Source organism: Colius striatus, chromosome 8 (genome assembly GCF_028858725.1).
Source record: "Colius striatus isolate bColStr4 chromosome 8, bColStr4.1.hap1, whole genome shotgun sequence".
Lineage (NCBI taxonomy): Eukaryota > Metazoa > Chordata > Aves > Coliiformes > Coliidae > Colius > Colius striatus.
The window spans coordinates 36,780,759-36,800,130 of NC_084766.1; the positions used below are offsets into that span (position 1 = coordinate 36,780,759).

At 47.7% G+C, this 19,372-nt stretch overlaps 1 protein-coding gene across 1 annotated transcript in view; it reads left to right on the top strand.

Annotated features, from left to right (window-relative positions):
• Positions 1-18,816, top strand: part of FOXI2 (forkhead box I2) — a 38,832-nt gene extending 20,016 nt beyond the window's left edge. Inside the window, exons 4-5 of the mRNA XM_062000738.1 lie at positions 18,412-18,572; positions 18,647-18,816. Coding sequence (XP_061856722.1) covers positions 18,412-18,572; positions 18,647-18,816 — 331 coding nt within the window. The remainder of the gene's footprint in view (positions 1-18,411; positions 18,573-18,646) is intronic.
• Positions 18,817-19,372: the final 556 nt, after the last annotated feature.

Sequence of the window (19,372 nt, forward strand, 5' to 3'; positions counted from 1 at the left end):
ACTTTGCATGACAAAAGAAAAGCAAGCTGAGGAGTAAACACTGCTAATAAGGAAAGTAAATAAGTGTTTGACTATATGGAAGTAAATAAGCTTTACAGGATATCCTGAGACAAGGTTTAAATAGTTTCTGCTTGCATCTTGGCATGCAAAAGGGAAACGAGAGACGGCTTATGCTGGGTCTCAGTGTGGCTCATGATCCACATCACCGTGTCCTTGCAGCTCACAGGCATCTCCATTCTCAATAAAAGTGCTTCCACAGACCATGCCACATAGCATGGACATGGCTTCTTCAGCCATTCCTCTTCCTTCCTCCTGAAATACCTGTCCAGGCTTGTCCCACATTTGATGATGATGTGGGACAGGGGAGAGATGCTAATGTCTCTCTCATTTAGGTGCCAGAGGCACCTAAAACCAACTGAGGAAAACCTGGTGCCAGTTGTCCTGAGCATTCACTTCTTGGCTGTGAACCTTCATGTTTAGGTGAAGAGATGTACTGATGGGACAGGAGAAGGCTGTGTCCTTAATATGGGCTAAGTCAACAGAGCAAGGCAGTGAATCCGCCCCAGTGTACTAACAAAGTGTATAAACTGGTTATCACTCGAGCTCAGCATCTCTGGACTTTACCTCTGCATTGCACCACATCCCTTGACTGTCATCTGAGCCAGGGGGGTGGCACCCTGTGCTGGCAGTGGTTTGTCCCCTTCCACCCTCTTGCAGAGGTCAGCTGAGGAGCTGAACGCTGAGGCTCAAGCTCACACCAGCAGCCAAGGCAGCTCCCTCCTTAAATCACTCACCTTGGCATCACTTGTTTTCCCAGTGATGCCAAGTTGCCTTTATCAGACCCTGAGTGCCAAACCCAATTTTTGAAAGATTTCCATCTCTCTAATTAATTTAAACCAACTTCTGCAACACTGGCATGTTCCTGTTGGCTGCTGAGATAAGCCAGTCCTTCTCCCCTGAGTATCAAAGTGGAAACTGTAGGTGTTAAAAGAGTTTCTCTGCTCCAGCCTGCTCCTCCTGAGACCCCCCTGCCAGCCCCACTCCTGTGCACTGGCATGTCACCATGCTTGTGGTGGTGTCACCTGGGCATCCCACGGGCACCAGCTGCATTCTGCCTGTGCCAGGGCTTCTTCCCTGCACTCCAAGGAGTGGCTGCTCCTGCAAAAATGGTCCAGTTAGGTAACCAAGGTTGTGTGGTGCTTTTAGAGCCGGGGAAGTGGCCTCGGTTGGATTTCCCAGGTGATCCTTTGTCTGTGAGTTGTCTTCTTTGGTTTGGTGGAAGTACAGCACAGTGAAAGCAAGGAAAAGACAAACAGGAGCCAAACAAGCAAATGGAAAGTGAGTGACAGGAGGAGAGGGGAGGGGGATGTGCTCAGTGGCACGGTTAGCTCCCTCATCACTTGCCTTTGCAGCCTCTGTCACCGCTCTGTGCACAAAGCAGGCCTCTTGCAGTGGGTTGAAAAATGCACTGAATACAAATGCAGAAACATCACAGGACAAGTCCAAACTAAATAAAACCCCAGGGAGGGTGTTAAATTAAAAACAAACACATGGGATATAAGCCCTTTAGCAGAGCATGCAGGGGTGGGAGCTGCTGTGCTGTACTGCAGCTTAGTGGCAGGAGCGGTGATGTTTTAACCAGCTGTGGGTCTTGAAGCGCCCTGCCTGATGCTTGCAGCCTCCTGTGAGCACCTGACATGTACAGAGACACCTGCAATTCATATGAGACATGAAAACTCACAGGGTCTTAAAAATCACCTTAATGTTGGTCTCTGACAGTCCTTGTGCTGCCCATGGGATCGCTCCCCGTACCACAGAGAGCTAATGGTTCCCTGCTGCTGAGACTGCAACCTCTGCCTGTGCTTTGCTTTCTGTTCAGCATGCACACAGAGCCCATTAAAGGATGAAGATGGTGAATTTAGGATTTTGGTGGTTTGGGGTTCTTTGTGGGTTTTGTTTCTCTCTCTGTTTACACCTAAAATAATTGTGATAGTCCTTAAAAGTTGGTGTCCCCCACTCTGGGAAAACACTGCTGTAAGGACCATGTTTCAAACACAGCATTGTCTTGAAGAACAGTAACCCCTGATGCCCAGGAGATTTTGTTGTGCAGCTGGAGCCCTGCATCCACTCTCCTGCTAAGCTTCCATCACTATTTGCCTTCAGATGCCCTTGGACATTAGTGCTCTTCCTTGCAGCTGGAAATTGTTCAGCTCCTGCAGGCTCTGAGCACTGAGTTTTCCACCTGGAACTGCCTTGGGCACAGCACAAGCCTGGGGGAGGTGTTGGATCTGTACACCTGTAAGATGCCTGAGTGAGCACAAAGAGTACTGATATTAACTACAGTATTCACATGAGTTTTATTTGTCCACCTTGTCCCTCCACTGAGTATATGACACATCCACCACTGTGCTTGCTAGGAGCTGTTCCAGTCAGGTGTGGGGATGTGTGGCCACACATCTGCATTTCATGTGGCACCTGCTCTCCAGTCTCCAGCCTAATGGGCTACAGCTGAAAGATATCAGGTCATTCAGCCATAACAGCATCATTTGGGAGCAAGGAGGGTTTAACCTGCCCAGCTCCTGCTTGCCCAGCTGGTGAGAAGTTCAACCCTCTCTGGGAGCCTGTGAGTACAAAAGTCTCTGCTATGGTATGTAAGCCCTGGCTGCCTATTGCAGGTTTCACAGAGGGGGAGGACTGAGCAGGCAAACACATTCTGAAACAGATTCCCTTTGTATGCAGAGCTGCTGATTTTTAAATGTTAGTATCCTAGTCATCTATTCACACACCTTATGTGCTTTATTTCCACTTCTGTCTGTGGCTTGTAAGACTTCATTTAACATTTGTTGAGAAAAGCAGACTAGAATGATCAACACCAAACTTACTTTGGCTTTCCCCTTGGTTATTCTGTATATAAGGGGGGGAAAGACCCCCATCCAGACAAGAATTAAACCTCTCAGCAGAGGCTCCATCGCTGTCTCACTCCAATTGCATTGTTGTGATTGATGTCAATGTTATAAAGTCCCTAAATATTTAGATGTTTATCTGCCTCCATCACATCATAAGCAAAAGGCCCAGTTTAGTGATATCACTGTGTGCTGCTGACACACAGATTCCCAGTGAAACCGTGTCTGGGACTGTAGTTTGTACCAACATGGGGTCAGCAAAGTGCTGAGAGCTTCTCCGTGTCACGTCCTTGCTGCAGGTGGCTGTACTCTTGTTCCTTTAGCCTAAACCAAGAAGGGATGCTGTGGAAGCACACTGGCTGTCTTCCAGTGTGGCAGAGTTTGTACTGAAGTTACAAAGAAGACTTTGGAAAGATTTAGTGTTTGCTTTGTCACGTCCTGGGTTACCCTTTCCACTCAATGTTCTTCTCCCACAATGTTCAGGAAAGAGCAAGCTGGTTTTACTCACATCATTGCCACTCAAACCCTTTGCTTGACAGTTAGAAATGACATTTAGAGATTCAGCTGAAGTGCATCTTTTAGATGCCTACATCACTCCAGGCCACCTCCTTACCTGTGAGCCCAAGAGGTCACATTCCACAGCAAAGGAGCAGAGAGGGGCTGTCTGGTGTCACCAGCCCATTGCTAGACCAGTTGCATCCCATAGCATGCTGTGCCCTGTTATCCTCACAGGCATCTGTGGGCACATCACAGTTCTCAGCAGCTATTAATTTTTATAGGCAGGAGAATTTGTGGAAGAAGGTCAGAGAGGATTAATAAGGGACAAAATGTCTAATAACTACACAATATTAGACAAAAGTAAGAGAATGATGACTGCTCACACTGTGCTGTTTGATCTTATTATGCTGCATTAGCAGAATCCATAATTTATCACTTTAATATAAACTCCCAGCCTCTTTGGGCCAAGAGATACGTTGCTGTTGGTTTATTAGCTACATAACAGGAAGACACTCGATGCAACATAATTACTGTGCATAAGCAAACACCTAATCACTTCTAGGCAATCTTTAATGAGCAGCTAAAAGGGACAAAATCAGACCAACTACAACCTTGAGACAATGTGTTTTCACCTTCAGGCTTCCAGTGTCATAGAGATTGCTGTCAAGTAGAGGTCACTCTGTCTTGAAACAGGTGTTGAAGAAATGGAGGGCTCTAAGTACCAAAGCTCAAGTATTTTTCTGTGCAAGTTATATTAGCCACAAATTTGTTTTGAAAGCCCAGAGGAAAATGTAGCTATGGTGCCATTCCTAAATGCACAGAAACCTGGGACTCAGAAGACTCTGCCTATAAATTCAGAGCATGATGTAAGTACTCACAGGATTTCACACAGAACTAAACCTTGATCATACACTTGCAGAGGATAACCTAGAGATTCCCAACACAGGTAGCACTTCATTCCTTTACGTGGATTTCTAGGAGGGTAACACAGAACCTCATTAAAGCTGTAACTTCTATCAGGCTCTATAAAACTTTCCCTCTGGAGTTACTTTGTCTCTCAGGTGCATGTTTTCAGTCAGACCTTTGGATACTATGAGGCCAAATTTTCTGCTGGCCCAAGGCTCTCCTTTTCTGTCTTCAGCTGAAGGAAACTAAACTGCAACAAAATAAAACATACATGTATGGCTTTTGCACTCACAACCAAATTGCCTGGATAACTTTCTTGGGGTAGGTATCCAGCAGTCTTCTTTGTACCCCAAGTCAGCTGGACTAACACTGAGGTTTTGGCTCGTGTTTCATCTGATTTGATATGCTTAGACACTCTTTTGTGAAGGCAGATTATATCCACAGGCATAAAACAGCCATTCTAGAGGAAATTCTGCAACTTTTCAGCCTTCCTGGCTATTTGACTTGTCTGTTACTTGGTGCTTCTACCAGCTGTTTTTGCAACCCTTAACTCAGGTGAACCCTTGGCATTATAAAAAGGTAATTAGCAAATAGTATCACATTATTTGCTTGAGCAGTGAGCCACTTACAATCCTATTGTTTCTCTGTACTCCTACACCTTAGGTCTCTCAGCTCAGCTCATCTTGGCACCTCTCTGGCAAATGTCAGCATGCTTCTTTTCAGAGCTAATATTAAAGAAGAAAGTAATGGGATGCTAACACATGGCAGCGAGACTTTTGCAGGTTGCCCTTGGCTTTTCCAGTCCAATCTAGTCTTCGTTTCAACCATTTAAACTCCTACTGCCTTTTCTTATTTTATTAGATGGCATATGTCTCACCACCCTGAATATGTGAACAGTTTTGTCTTGTATACATAGCAGACTTGAATGATACATCTTCATTTCAAGGCCTTTCTGGACTAATCCATCCATCCATCATCTCTTTCAAAGTACAAAGCCACAGCACCTGCACTCTTCCAGTGAATGGTGCTGACTGTGTCTGCTGATGCTTAATATACTTAAACAAGCTTTGTTCTCTGCTGCAAAGTCACCTTGCTGTCCTCTGTCTTTCCCCTTTACTGTTGCATCTTTAGAGATGCTGATAAATAATCCCTGCTTGTCCACACGGACCATTGTAATTTCATTCTCTCTTGCTGCCTCTGTTTTCCAATATGCTTAGATTCTGTGTTTTGAGGGGGTTAGCAGTCACTTGTGTGTATGGTGAGAGCCCTCTGCTTCAGCCAGCTGCAACACCAATGCTACAACTACTGCCTCCACCAATAATACTTGTCTCAGAGAAATCCCATTTCATGTGCTAAAAAGGGGAGGGTAAAGTGGGGGGGGGTTAGGAAATATGAAGTATCCAATTGCAACAACAGAGGCACCCCCAGCAACCCTGGATGTGATTCCATTTGGGCTACTGTAAACTCTGTAGGTGCTTGAGAACGTGTCTCCAACAGGCACTGCCCAACATTTACCTTTCAGCACACGTGGTAGGAAGCCTGTGGGAACTGCACAGTTAACATCAGTAGAAATGAACTACCATGCAGGCAGAAGGCAAAGTTGTACCTTACCCAACTGCTTTTATTCTGTTTGCTCCTTTCTGTTTCATACAGCCTATTAACTCCTGATTATTGCCTTAAGGTACAGCAGGTTATTAGTTAATTTAGGAATATCTGGCAATATTCTTGCCAGCATATACCTTTTTCCAAGATCCTTCTTCCTTTCCCTCAAGTTATAGCTCAGGTGCTGGATGCATCAAACATCTCCTTCCCCACACCTCAATGCTGCAGGTGCTGTGCAGCAGGGAGACAGGGAACTTACAGCTCTGTCAGCTCTCCTGCCTCTGACACCGAAGGGCAACAGCTCATTCCCTCTTTCCACTCTTAGGTCAATCAGTTTGGGGCTCCTTTTGCCCTTTGCCTAGGTAGTGCAGGCTAAGGCACTAAGCAGCAGTCAGCCTCAGGGCTGCAGTGATATGCTCAGCACCAGCTGCGGGTTTGATTTGGATTTCCCTGGCAGCCTCAGACCCCCAAAGCTGGAGGAGCAGGAGGTGAGCAGTGCTGCAGGCATGCCTGTGCTGCAGGGCACTCAGCCTGGGCTGCAGGACTGGCAGCAGCAGAAGGATGCAGCCAAGGAACCAAAAACCCAAAGGGCAGGCAGCGAGCAGCAGTGCCAACCCCACTGCGCAGGGAAGGAAAGCTGGAACAGGGCCAAAGCCACTGGGCACCTTTGCTGGAGGCAGAGGCAAGGAGAAACAGTCTGATTTTATGTTAACTGTGCAAAGCCCTGGCTGGAAAAAGTCATTCCCTTGTTAGCAATATTCCATAGCCTTTGGTGCTGGGTAGCAAAGGCACTGGCTGGTTTGTGTTGGCTGACAAATCAGCCTGGATTTAAAAGTAACTAAGGAGGGTCAGAAAAGATTATGAAATGATTATATTATCCAGTTTATAAAAAGAAAACTGTGTGGCAGATGCCAGTCATGTCACTTAATGCTGCTGCTCTGAATTGCATTTAGTAGCAGCCAAGTAGATGGTGTAGGAAAGGTTATACACAACACATCTAGTCCAATTTCCAGGCATTATTTATTTCACTACAGCTAACTCATTGTTTCCACCCACTACTTAATTTCATTTCCATGCATATAATGCCTGGAAAAGAGCATCAACGTGCTGGAGGTTAGCAGGAAGACCAGGTAGAGGTCAGGTGAATGTCTGGAAAGCAAAACAAAGTACAGAGAAGGCTGATTGCATTACTACAGAGTTTATCACCTGAAGGAATAACTTCTGAAATGTTGATGATCTTAATTGTTTCCACATTTGTGGAATAACAGAGCTGCTATCAGGATAAAGGACAATCTTCACCTCTGTGTGTCCTTGCAGAATTTCAGTGTTTTACTGGTGACAGGCAGAGTAATTGAGACTAGGGAAAGAACTGCAGGGAAATCACTTGCACCGAGGCATCTTGTGCAAATACTTCCCTCCTGGGGCTTGGGCTGGGCTGAGTGTGGGCTCTGACAGAAATTGGGGTTCTAAGATTTTGTTCTGGGTGGTGCTGGGTTGGTTTTGTGTGTATGAGAAGGAAAGCTGAAGAGAATCCAGGGTGGGCTGTTTTGTGGGGTGTTTTACAGGAGCTGGGGGTGTTTGTGTTGCTTTTTCAAACTTTGAGGGGAAAAAAAACCCAATTAAGGCATTTTGAGCTTTTTAGATACAAAGATACAGTTTTATCAGTTCCAAAGTTAGCTGTCCTATTTCTCACCCTGACATATTCTGACTAGGAAAATGGAAGAATAGCAAATACCACCATGGATCTATTAACAAAACCCATGAACTATTTAATGGCTACTAGTGAGAAAGTTTGACCTGGTGATAGGAAAAAGTCTGACAGAGCCTTAGAGTGAGAGGGTTTGCCCCATGGCTGGAACATCCAAGAAACATGCAGTAAGGACTGTAAATTAAATTTATGAAGGTTTAGCTTTAGATCCATATCTCCCATAAAATGAGAGCTTTGGTGTAGTTATGCCTGCTGACCTCATGTGTTTGCACAGGTTTCACGTGTGTGTAGCACATTGTCTCTGAGTTTCTTTGTGCTTAAGACAGCATGATACTCAAGGTAACCAAAGCCAGGAAGTTTTCTCCCTTTAGTCTGGTTTTCTGCAGGCAGCCAGCACCAGCCACGTGCCACCCCTCCCTAGTAGAGCAGGGAGGTCTTCAGGATGATGACATCAGCCAAAGCTCAGAGGCGCTGGGGCATGGTCAAGGACCCTGCATGCTGTCTGGAGTGCAGAGCAGCCTATAGGCTTTCAGAGCAAATAAGCATCATTCTGGGGCTGTTCACTGTAGGATTGCACTGTCCCTGGGGAAATGCATCACCTGGGAGGCTCCTCTCTGTGCTACACCATGCCATACATCAGCACGAGAGCATCACGCATTACCCAAGTGAGCTGTAGCTCTCCCGTCACGTTACACCGATCCATCACCAGAGCAAGCTGTTGCTCTAATGATAGATTAGTGTAATAATCTGAGCAGGGCAGACCAATGATATATTACCCAAAAGATGGCACCATTTATGAAAGCAGGGTTCCAGGAAGACATTCAGTATAATTACAAGCTGCTGGCTGACTTTTACTGGCAAGAAAGTCAGCCAATGTACCGATGTATAATGGGAGATGCTTTCCTAGCTTGGGTTGGAAATGCCAGTATTGAAATAGGGCTTCTGTACAGTACAGTGGTGAATGTTTCCTCTTCCTTAGCTGCAGTGGCTGGGTTTAATTTGCCCTGGTCATTTGGTAGAAAAAAAAGCAGATATCAGTTCCTCTGGGGACTGTCATTGCTACCTCAAAGTCATTTCTTTTTAGGGCTGTGTTTCTGTTTCTGCAGTTGTCCACATGTAGTTCCTCAGTTTTGTAACTTCCATCACAATGGTGAACATTACTTGTAACCCACCCTCAGAAACAACCTTCATTTATTTCACTTTCATGCTGTGTTGTGGCCCTGTGGTATCCTCTTGGTGCAATGTCACATGAGTCAGTGAATACAGGCAAAGAGTAATTTCACTCTCTTATTTTTTCCCATAGTTAGGAGTCTTCTTAGAGGGGGGGGGGGGGAACCTGCTTGCCAACTGTTCCATACTTGCAACAAACACTATACTTGTGCATAGTACAGTTGGCCCTGTTAAACCCCAACTTTCTGATCCCTTGGCTTTTTACAGCTGCAAATTAACCACATCTCATGAGAACAAAATTAAAGCATTCAAATGAAGAAAAAAAAATGTAGGTTGTAGGAAATATTGAAATGGGAGTTATCAAATGAACAATACTTCTTTTTAAGTCTGGCTTCTGTGAGTCAGTGAGCCAGCTTACTGACACAGACGTGGGCTTCTAGGGCTTGGCATACTGTGGTGCAGGCAGAAAGGGAGAGCTGAGGCATCACCTTTCCAATGGAAGGCAATAAAATAATTCAACAGACTGAGGGTGGTTTTAATTCCTTTGATTCTGGAAGGTTTTTTCCACATAACTGTGTGAACTTATGTTTAACATGATAATATCTATAACAATAATGAATATCACTGGTGCTTCCACCCAAGGTCTCAAAGTGACTTTACAGGCAATTAATCCCATGAGACTGAAGGTATTAATGCCATCCTTTATACAGATGAGATCCAAGGGAAAAAAAGGCCTAATTGGCTGAACCAAAACCATTAAAATAAATGGGATGAGCGATCTGTGACTTTGAATCAGGTTTTAGTGACTTGTACAAGATCACAGAGCAAAAGCTGGCCAGGAGGACATGGGTCACTCAGCCCATCACCCTGCAACTCCTCTCTCTGGTGTGCCAGCCCTGCCTCTGCCTTGCTGTTGGGCTCTGGTACAGCACAACAAATTCTTTGTACAAAGATGCATGGGAAGAGCATAACTTTGTCACTGTGGGGAAGGGAAAGTGGTGCTCTGAAGGAAAACAACAGCCTTTGGGGAGTTTGGGAGAGAGAACTTGGGCTTCGTGTAACCTCAGGAACGTGTTGCCCCTGATACACAAATGTATCTCTCAGAGGTAACTTGCTTGACTCCTTTACTGTGAAAAATGCCTCAGTGAAAGATTGCTCTTGTAGCTTCCCACCAGTTACAGTGTACACAGCAAAACATGATCTAAATAACCATGAAATGTGACCCAATCTGGGGAAAACAGGTTAGTTTGGTCTTGAAACAGTGACTAGAGGTAGGGAATTCAAATGCAACTGTGTGGTACTTGGGAAAGTGCACTTCAAAAAGCTATCAACAACCAGCAGAAAAGGGAACTGTGTCTCCCACTTTATAGCTCAAGCTGCTCCAAAATGAAGCCAAGAGCTTCCAAAGCTCAGTTGTTAACAACTTTTCCTCCAAGCAACCAGGGAGTTATTTCCAAATGCTGGCTGACAGCCCAGGGAGAGATGGTAAGGACTGAGCTCTGCTCTTAGTTTCTCTGTATTGTTCCTTCAGCAGATTGTGTAAACTCCTGAACAGGCCCTACCTGCACAAGGTGAGCAGGTTTGCAGGAAAAGGATGGAGAGACAAGGATGCTTGAGCCTTATTTAATGGGGCTTTAGTAACCATACCCTTTTCCTCCAGATACTAGCAGAGCACCAGCTGCAGGAATGAGGTTGGAATTGTATATATAACGCTACCAAACAGATTCTTTCCATCATTTTGCTGAAATTTGGGTGAAAATCACAAAGATGGACAAGCTGGCATCCCTGACTGAGCAAACATCCAACTCTCCACACTGCCCAGCTCCCAAGCTTCCAGCTAGCAACCCACCTCCTTCTTCCACTCTTTGATAGATGGGCTTCCTGGCCAGGGAAACAAATGGGTTTTGTCCACAGTCCAGCATAGCATGCCTCAGCCAACCTGAAAATAAATCACAGAGCATGATGTAAACACTCATAAAGACTTTCAAAAACAAAGCAGGTCCTTGAGGAGACATTCTCTGCAATGTCTTTCCATTAAACATGTGTTTTGTTGTAACGAATAGCCTGATTAATAATGGATGCAAAAAAGCAGCCCTCGGTAATCCATAAGGGCTTCCTCTGTGATCTGCTGCAGCAGCACATGATGCAGTATGTGAAGTGGGAGGGGCTTTAAATACAGAGAAGAAATTCTCTGCTTCTCCCTTCTGTCCCTCATAAACACCTAAAGTGTCCTGTTGCTGCAGCCACACAAAAACCTGTCACTGCTATGAGTTTTGCATGTAGGTGCTAACGTGTGTAAGATTCAGGCTATTATTGGGGCCACATCGTCATAAACAAGCAGCTCCTTTACATATAATTAACTTATTCATTTCCATGCAATTAATAAAATATTGTCTCTTCACATTTTTCCTCAATCAAAAGCAGATGTTACACCTCCTGAATTCAACAAACCAAATCAATAAGTATGATCAGTAGGTGTCGTTAGATATGAACACCAACAAACTCAAGGGCCTCTCTCTTATGAGATCCCTGATGCACTGAATAAAGCAGGAAACAGAAACACAAGCCATTTAAAGCTCTGTCTATTGTATGTCACTTGCTTGTTTGTTTTTATATCATCTTTTCCAAGCCTGGCAGAGCGGGAAACAGGAGAAAAATGGAATCCTGAGGGGCCTGAAAAAGTTATTTTTAGGTAATTTTAGGTACTTCTGAAAGGCTTTAGCTACAAATTGGGGTTTTTTGAGGACACAGTATTAAAGATGACTGGAGTTAGAGGTGGAAATACATGAAACATAGTAGCAGTCACATGTTAAAGCAGTCTGGAAGGGGCAGTGTGAGAAATGTACTGCACATACAGACCCCAAAAGACTTTACTTAAACTCAACTCTTTAGGATGGAAGCAAAAGGATTTAATAGGCAAAAGAAGACGATTAAGTCAATGCATTTTTCTTCCAGATGGATTTTCCTGACAAGCACTTCACACACTCATCAGGGAAGGCAAAGAGAAGGTGGCTGGAGCACACGGAGAGCTGCCACTGGAGCCTCTCTCATATCCCAGTTGCTGGCGAGTGATTTTGATCCCGTTGGCTCCTTAATGATGCTGCAGGGAATTTACTTTTCAGTACAGCCTCTTGTGAATGTTAGGTCTTGATCTCAGATCATTTTAACGAGAGGAAAAAAGGAAGTTTTCAGAAATTACCAAAGTGTGAGACAGAAGGGAAGCCTAATGAAGGGATGTGTGATCTTATCACGTTGGGAGGATATTAATGCTACTTTGTGTTTGTGCTACTCAAGCTAGCATCTTTTACTCAAAGGAGAAAAACTTGTGCTCTATTTTATGTATAGAAGCAACAATTTCTATATGTAATATTTAAATTTATAAGGAACAATTTCTCTATGTCTTGGGTAAACTTCAGAAATGTCAAACCAAAGTATTACTGGTGCCTCCTCGTTTCTCTTTTCATCGTGTCCTGGTTTTCTTAAGCAAAGACTAATCCTTTCTCAGCTTAGAAAAGAAGGAGCTGCTTACTGAGGAATTAAAAGCACTAATTTAAGAAGACAAAGGTGTGTTAGGTGCGGTGTTTGTGCCACAGGCCATGTCTCCTCTCTGCTGTGCTCACCATGCACCTGAAAGTTAATTTTCTACAGATGCACCTACTTCATTGTCTTCCAAATTAACTTCTACATCTGCTGGGTTAAGATAAACATTTGACAAGTTTTATAACTATTAAGTGTGAACTCAAATACAAGAAATACCCTGCAGACAGGTAATGAGCAGTGGGTTGGCTTGCTGGAAGAGTTCACCTTTGGCTTCGTCATGCCTCTGGATTTTGCATCTCCATCCACAATGAACAGCAGCCAAGTGGTGTCTGGCAGCCCAGGAGGTGATAGAACAGCTTTGTGTCTGAACCATGCAAAGGATTCAAAAGCTCCTTGTCCTGGACTTTGTGTCCCATCATTTAGAGAGATACTCCTTGTCCTGGACTTTGTGTCCCATCATTTAGAGAGATGTAGAGCAGTCAGGGTCTGGCTTGGCTGGGGCTGTGACCAGTGGTGCTGAGCAGCTGCCCACAGAGCCCATGTTGTTTGCTGCTTCATGACTGAATGGCAGGACCTGTCAGTGGGCCAGACCATCCAGGTACAATGACTGCTTCGTGCAGAAATATGAACCCCTTCCTTACTTGTGTTAAATAACTGAGCTATTCTGCTGAATTCTATCGTTTGCCAATCACTGATGCTCAAATCTGTACCTGAGGAACTTTGGTGGAGAAGAGCTGTGAGAGGTTAGGGGAGAAGCCTATAGCCTTGTTCACCTTTACTTCACAGTAACTGCACAGCGTGGAGCAGTGCTACAAATTAGCCTGATATTTCAAGGTATTTTGTACACTGGTGCCATCATCCTGATGCCCCACTTGCAGGACCTGCTCCTATGCCTTTGTTTGACATCCCACATCCCCCCTTTTGCTTTTTACCAGCAGGCTCAGCAGTTTTCACCCTATTTTAATAAAGTATGAATGGTTAAATACGAATATAACCAAATGCCTACATGTTGTTACACCAGCATCCGAAGGGCTGTTGGAGATGCTGAGCCCTCTTTCACAGCAGAGACCTCCCTTTGCACACTATAGTGTCTCTTCTCCATCTGAGATAAGAAATTACACATTAATGTCAAATTACTTGTAGTTTTCTCAATAAATGAAGGAGGAAAACTTAGTTCAGGATACAACCCCTAAGGAGCTGCATTTGATGTCCAAACCGTTGGTGTATGCCAATGCTATTACCTGGGGACACAAAAGACTGAGAAAGGCATATGACTTTTCTCTTGTACCAAGCCATTCTTACCACAGGGCCATGCAAAAGTGTTGCCCAGGCTGGAAGTTAAATATTAAAACAAATTAGAATACAGCATGTAATTGAAACATGGCAAACTCCAGTGGATTTGTCTGTCTTACTGGCTTCTCTTGAAGAGATGCATTCCAGGATAAAAACATAATTGCTGAGATTATTTGAACTCTAATTTTAGAGTTAATTTAGTTAATTGCCACAGATTAATTGGCTCAAGCTTGATTGACCTGAAATATGCCCATTTGTTAGCTAATGATTGTGATGCCAAATGAGCATAGTGGTGTTGAATTGAAAGTAATATTTGGATCACTTGTTCATGATGTTAGCTGCATTTCTTTCTGTTTCAGTCAACCCTGGCTATTTCAGGTTAGATCACTTGTTTGTTATTTCTCACCATGTGTTTCCATTTCATTTTCCCTTCTTCTTTTTATTTTACATGGGGAGAGTTTGTTCTAAGGTCTGGCATTTCAGGAGACATCACAGACTGATGTTTTTGGTGCAAACCACCCACAACTCAATCAGCTTTGCCAGAAAAGTCTTGAATGCTTTGTGCAAGTGAATTATTGTATTTAAAGCTCCCAACCAGCCTCTGCACACACCTCTCCTTCAGGTTCACTTTACGTGTTTTGTGGAGGAATAAATGGGGGATTCATCCCACTTAGAATCACAGAATCATAGACTGCTTTGGGCTTGAAGAAACCTTAAAGATCATTGAGTTCCAACCCCCTGTCATGGGCAGGGACAGCTTCCACCAGCCCAGGCTGCTCCGAGCTCCATCCAACCTGCCCTTGGATGCTCTCAGGGATGGGGCAGCCACAGCCTCTCTGGGCAGCCTGTGCCAGGGCCTCACCATCCTCACAGGGAAGAGCTTCTTAATATTTAATCTCAGTCTCTCCTCTTCCAGTTTGAAGCCATTACACCTTGTCCTCTCACTCCATGCCCTCATAAAAAGTCCCTCTCCAGCTTTCTTGCTCCGTTTGGAGGAGAGCTCGCTACTCCCTTCTCCAAGGAAGCTGCAGAGAGCAATGAAGGGAAGGACTGCCTCTGCCTGCCGCCAGTTCTCAGGCTGCAAGGCAGAGATGCGCGCGTCGGTAGCGGGTCCCAGTGTCGCTAGATGGCATCGCCGGCCCGCGGTTCGCCTTCCCGAGCGAGAAGCGCGGGGGCCGATGCGGGAGAGTTCAGCTGCGGCTCTTCAGCTCACTAACACACCTTTTGCAGAGACTGGCACAATTCGGCAGTGCATCTGGGGAGAGGCACATCTCTCACCGCTGTCGGGTGATGGAGGACAGGAGCAAAGCTGCTGAAAACGGTCCTGGCGAGCTGCCGCCGCGTTTTCACCGCGTACCACAACTGCTGGGCTTGACCACGGCATCCTGACACATTCCTCACCTTGTGGCTTCAGCTGAAGTGCTGGAGAAAGGAATGACAGTGGTAAAAAGCTCTGCAGTCCATAACGAGAAGTGTTTGTGCTGTGGGTTAGGATATCACAGAAGTTTGGGTGTTTAGCAGAGGTTGCTGCTTCCCACTGAAAGGGTTTCTGCGGAGCAACAAAAAGTCAGCGTGAGCAAACATATTCTGTGTGGGTATTTTCATGTCCTCGGAGGTCAGCTCAGTTGAGAAGGGGAGAATTTAATGAGCTCTCTCCAGACTTGTAGATTTGTACGTTTGGAAACCTGTGAAATAAAGTCTCTTGTTTACAAGGTGCATGTCTAAAACTGACATGAAAATTCAGCCAGCCCACCCTTGAAGTTTGCCACCAGGCACCGGCTTGACACAAATAGTCTCCCTCTGCTGTCCCTCTTGAATCCAACACCTCCACCCTGGACACCTTTCCCTGTGGTTGCAGCTGTAGCTGACACACAGGCAATGCAACAGAAAGCAGCTTTTCTGGGGAACAGCAGCTTCCACAAGCCACCCCACTGGTGATACCCAGAGGTCGATTTAGTGCTGGGTGTCTCTGGCTCATCAATAAGTGGGAAAATGAATAACTTTCATTTTAATGTTTGTTTAATGTTGTTTCCTGAATTAATTGTGCTGAGATGGAAACAATATCACCCCTTGCACGTTTGAGATCGGAACACAGAGCTGCTGAAAATATGCTTGAAGTGACTGGTATTGAGATGAATGCCATCAGGCATGTGAATCAGCTGGTTCTAATTTTGTGGTATGCAATAAAGGAACACCCAGTGCCAACTTTACATTAGTAGGACAACAGTTCTCAACCCTTTTCTTTTCCCAGATGTGACTGCATCTGGTTACTGGCAATTGGCTTGTTTTCCTTTAGCATTTTCCCAAAGCTTGGACACACAAGCTGCTGCACAGCCTGAAGCTCAGTGCTCTTTCCTAGAACTCTATCATGATGTGGCAAAGGGCCAGGGCAAAGCTCCCTCCAGCAAAGCTGTGCTGCCAGTACTGCCTTGGTGACAGGGACAACCCCAGACGTGGTTCTGGGGCGGCTCCCAGAGGGTGTTAAAGACCAGTCCTTGTCTTTGCATAAGCCTTTACATATAAGCACATATATCTGTGTGTAAAATGGGTTATAACTCATGCTGCAGGGCTGAAACTTGTCTCTAACTGCTTTCCATTAGGAAGCAACCGCATCTCCTAATTGTTACTTGCATCTCTGAAGCCTCTGCTCTGAGCTCCTTGCAGAGGAAGCAAACTGGGTTAGACTGGCCTGCCCTGGGAATGCCAGTGCCAGCACACACAGAGGTAATGTGGCTTAGAAAGAAACAGTTCAAGTAGAAAAAGGACATAGGAAATGCAAAGATCTAGTGCTACAGACTCACACCCGTATTGGCAGACCCAAAATACAGATCAACTGAGAAAGAATTGGAGATGATTTTATTCATATGAGATGCTGGTGTGTTAAGACTCTGCCAGAGTGCCAAGGAGTTGGTTTGTATGTGCATGTGGGACCACACGTGCCTTTAGGAGTATTGCAGCTGGGGAGCTTTTATTGCCAGGTGATAAGAATGTTTAGTTCATGCTCAAAGGAAATGTGAGAGAGCACAGTGGTGATTCCTTGCAAACGTATCTATTTGCTGGAAACGAAAGCTTGTGGAATGAAGGGACAGCTGGGTCTGTCAGGCTGCTTTACCATAGCACTACAGATCCTAAACAGAGGCATCAGGGATTGCTCAGGTCAGTCACAGCTCAGAAATTGTTCTATAAGGTACCAAATAAGGATGTTCATGTTTCACTGCAGAAGCTCTCGTATCTCCCATGGCAGTGGGCTCAGGTCACCCTGTAACCACCCTGGTAACCTACATATGCCCACCAAAAGCTCAAACTGGGAAGCCCTGAGAGCACCCAATTTGTTCTGCAGTCGCTCAGGGACCTTTGCAGTGAGTGCTGAGGCACTTTCTTCACATTCCCTGAACTGCTGGTGATTTCCTCACTACAGGACAAAAGGCTCCTGAGGCTCTCCAGGTTCTGTGCCCTGGGCTGGGGTGGCCACAGAAAGTGGGCTCAGCCCTTCCTCTTCCCAAATCCTCAAGGTTTATCCTGGACACTTTCCATCAGTGGTGCTGATGCCCACGGCACAACGCTTTATGGGATGGGGACTGCGGGCTTTGAGGAGGGCTTTGGGGAGCTGTTTCCCTCGGGGCAAGGACATACATGGGGTGGCCCAGGGTTTTGAGGGGACGTGTGTGTGAGGAGTTGTGTGGGTGTGTGTGGGTGTCCCACTGTGAGGTGTGTGTGCGGGGGCAGGGATGTGAGGAGGTGTGTGTGGGGGTATCCCATTGTGAGGAGGTGTGTGTGGGGGTGTGTGAGGAGGTGTGTGTGTGTGTATGTCCTGCTGTGAGGAGGTGTATGAGGGGTGTGTGAGGAGGTGTGTGTGTGTGTCCTGCTGTGAGTAGGTGTGTGTGTGGGGGTGTGTGAGGAGGGGGTGTGTGTGCATCCTGCTGTGAGGAGGTGTGTGAGGGGGTGTGTGAGGAGGTGTGTGTGTGTGTCCCACTGTGAGGAGGTGTGTGTGAGAGGTGTGTAAGGAGGTGTGTGTGTGTCCTGCTGTGAGGGGGTGTGTGTGTGAGGGGGTGTGTGTGTGCATCCTGCTGTGAGGAGGTGTATGAGGGGTGTGTGAGGAGGTGTGTGTGGGGGTGCGTGAGGAGGGGGGTGTGTGCATCCTGCTGTGAGGGTGTGTGTGTGTGTGGGGGTGTGTGAGGAGGTGTGTGTGTGTCCTGCTGTGAGGAGGTGTGTGTGGGGGTGTGTGTGTGTCCTGCTGTGAGGGGGTGTGTGTGTGGGGGTGTGTGAGGAGGTGTGTGTGTGTCCTGCTGTGAGGAGGTGTGTGTGGGGGTGTGTGTGTGTCCTGCTGTGAGGGGGTGTGTGTGTGGGGGTGTGTGAGGAGGTGTGTGCGGGGGCGTCCCGCCCCGCTGCCCCTGGGCCGGCGCTGCGGGCGCGGGTCGGTGCGGGGCCGGGGCCGGGGCCGGAGCCGCGGGCGGTATTTAAGCGGGCGGGTGGGCGCTGCGCGGGGCTGTGTGGGAGCATGCAGGCCTTCGGGCCGCCCGCCCCGGAGCTGCTGGAGGCGGCGGGGTGCCCCGGCATCCCCCCGCCGGGCCGGCCCCGGCCGCCGCCCGCCGCCGGCCCGTACGCGTGGCTGCGCGGCCCCGGCTCGCCGCTCCTGCCCGCGGCGCCGCTGCTGCCCGCCGGCCCCGCGCAGCCTCCGCCGGGCCCCGCGCAGCGCCGCTGGCCGCCGCTGCCGCCGCAGCCGCCCGACGGGCCGCGCCCCGCACGGCCGCCCTACTCGTACTCGGCGCTGATCGCCATGGCCATCCACAGCTCGCCTCGCCGCCGCCGCACCCTCAGCCAGATCTACCAGTACGTGGCCGAAAACTTCCCCTTCTACAGGAGGAGCAAGGCGGGCTGGCAGAACTCCATCCGACACAACCTCTCCCTCAACGACTGCTTCAAGAAGGTCCCGCGGGACGAGGACGACCCGGGTAAGGGGATGGGGACGGGCTGGGACGCGGAGCGCGTCTGGCGGCCGACACGCGACACCTTCCTCTCTCCGCAGGCAAAGGCAGCTACTGGACCCTCGACCCCAACTGCGAGAAAATGTTCGATAACGGCAGTTTTAGGAGGAGGAGGAAGAGACGGGCCGAGGCCGGCGCGCCCGAGCGGCCCGGCGGGAGCGGCCCCGGCTCCTGCCCCGCGGCTGCCCCCTTCCCCGGGGCCCAGGCCTGAGCAGGGGACCCCGGGCGCATCGCCCTGCGGCACCAGAGAGGCTGATTTCTGTAGGGTCTGTACAAAGGGAGAGGTGCGGGAGGAGGGGAGCGGGGAACGGGGTGTGCCGGGAGCCGGCTGAAGCCGTCGGGGCTGGCCGCGGCCGCTGCTGTCCGGCACATCTTCACGCTGCTCCATCTCACCGGCGCCTCGGCACGGCTTTCACCTCCTGCCGCGGCGGCATGCGGGGTGGCTTTCTCACCTTTGCACAGCCAAGAGCAAAGCAGAGCTCCGTGCAGCAGCGCGGGTGTGCTGGGTGCATGGCTCTGGCTGGCCGCAGCCTTCCTGAGCGGCTTACCAAAGTGCCTGGTTTACAGCCTGGGCTTTCCAGAGATGCTTGGGATGAAGGAAGGGACAGAGGGATGTGGCCTCAGCCCCGGGACCCACTCCCAGCCCCACCATTCTCTCCAACATCTCTAAATAAAATCCCCTTCATTTTTTTCCCCGAATACACAAGATGATCCTTGGTCTGTCTGCACCCAGAGCTGGCGATAACTGGTACGGAGCATTTCAGATG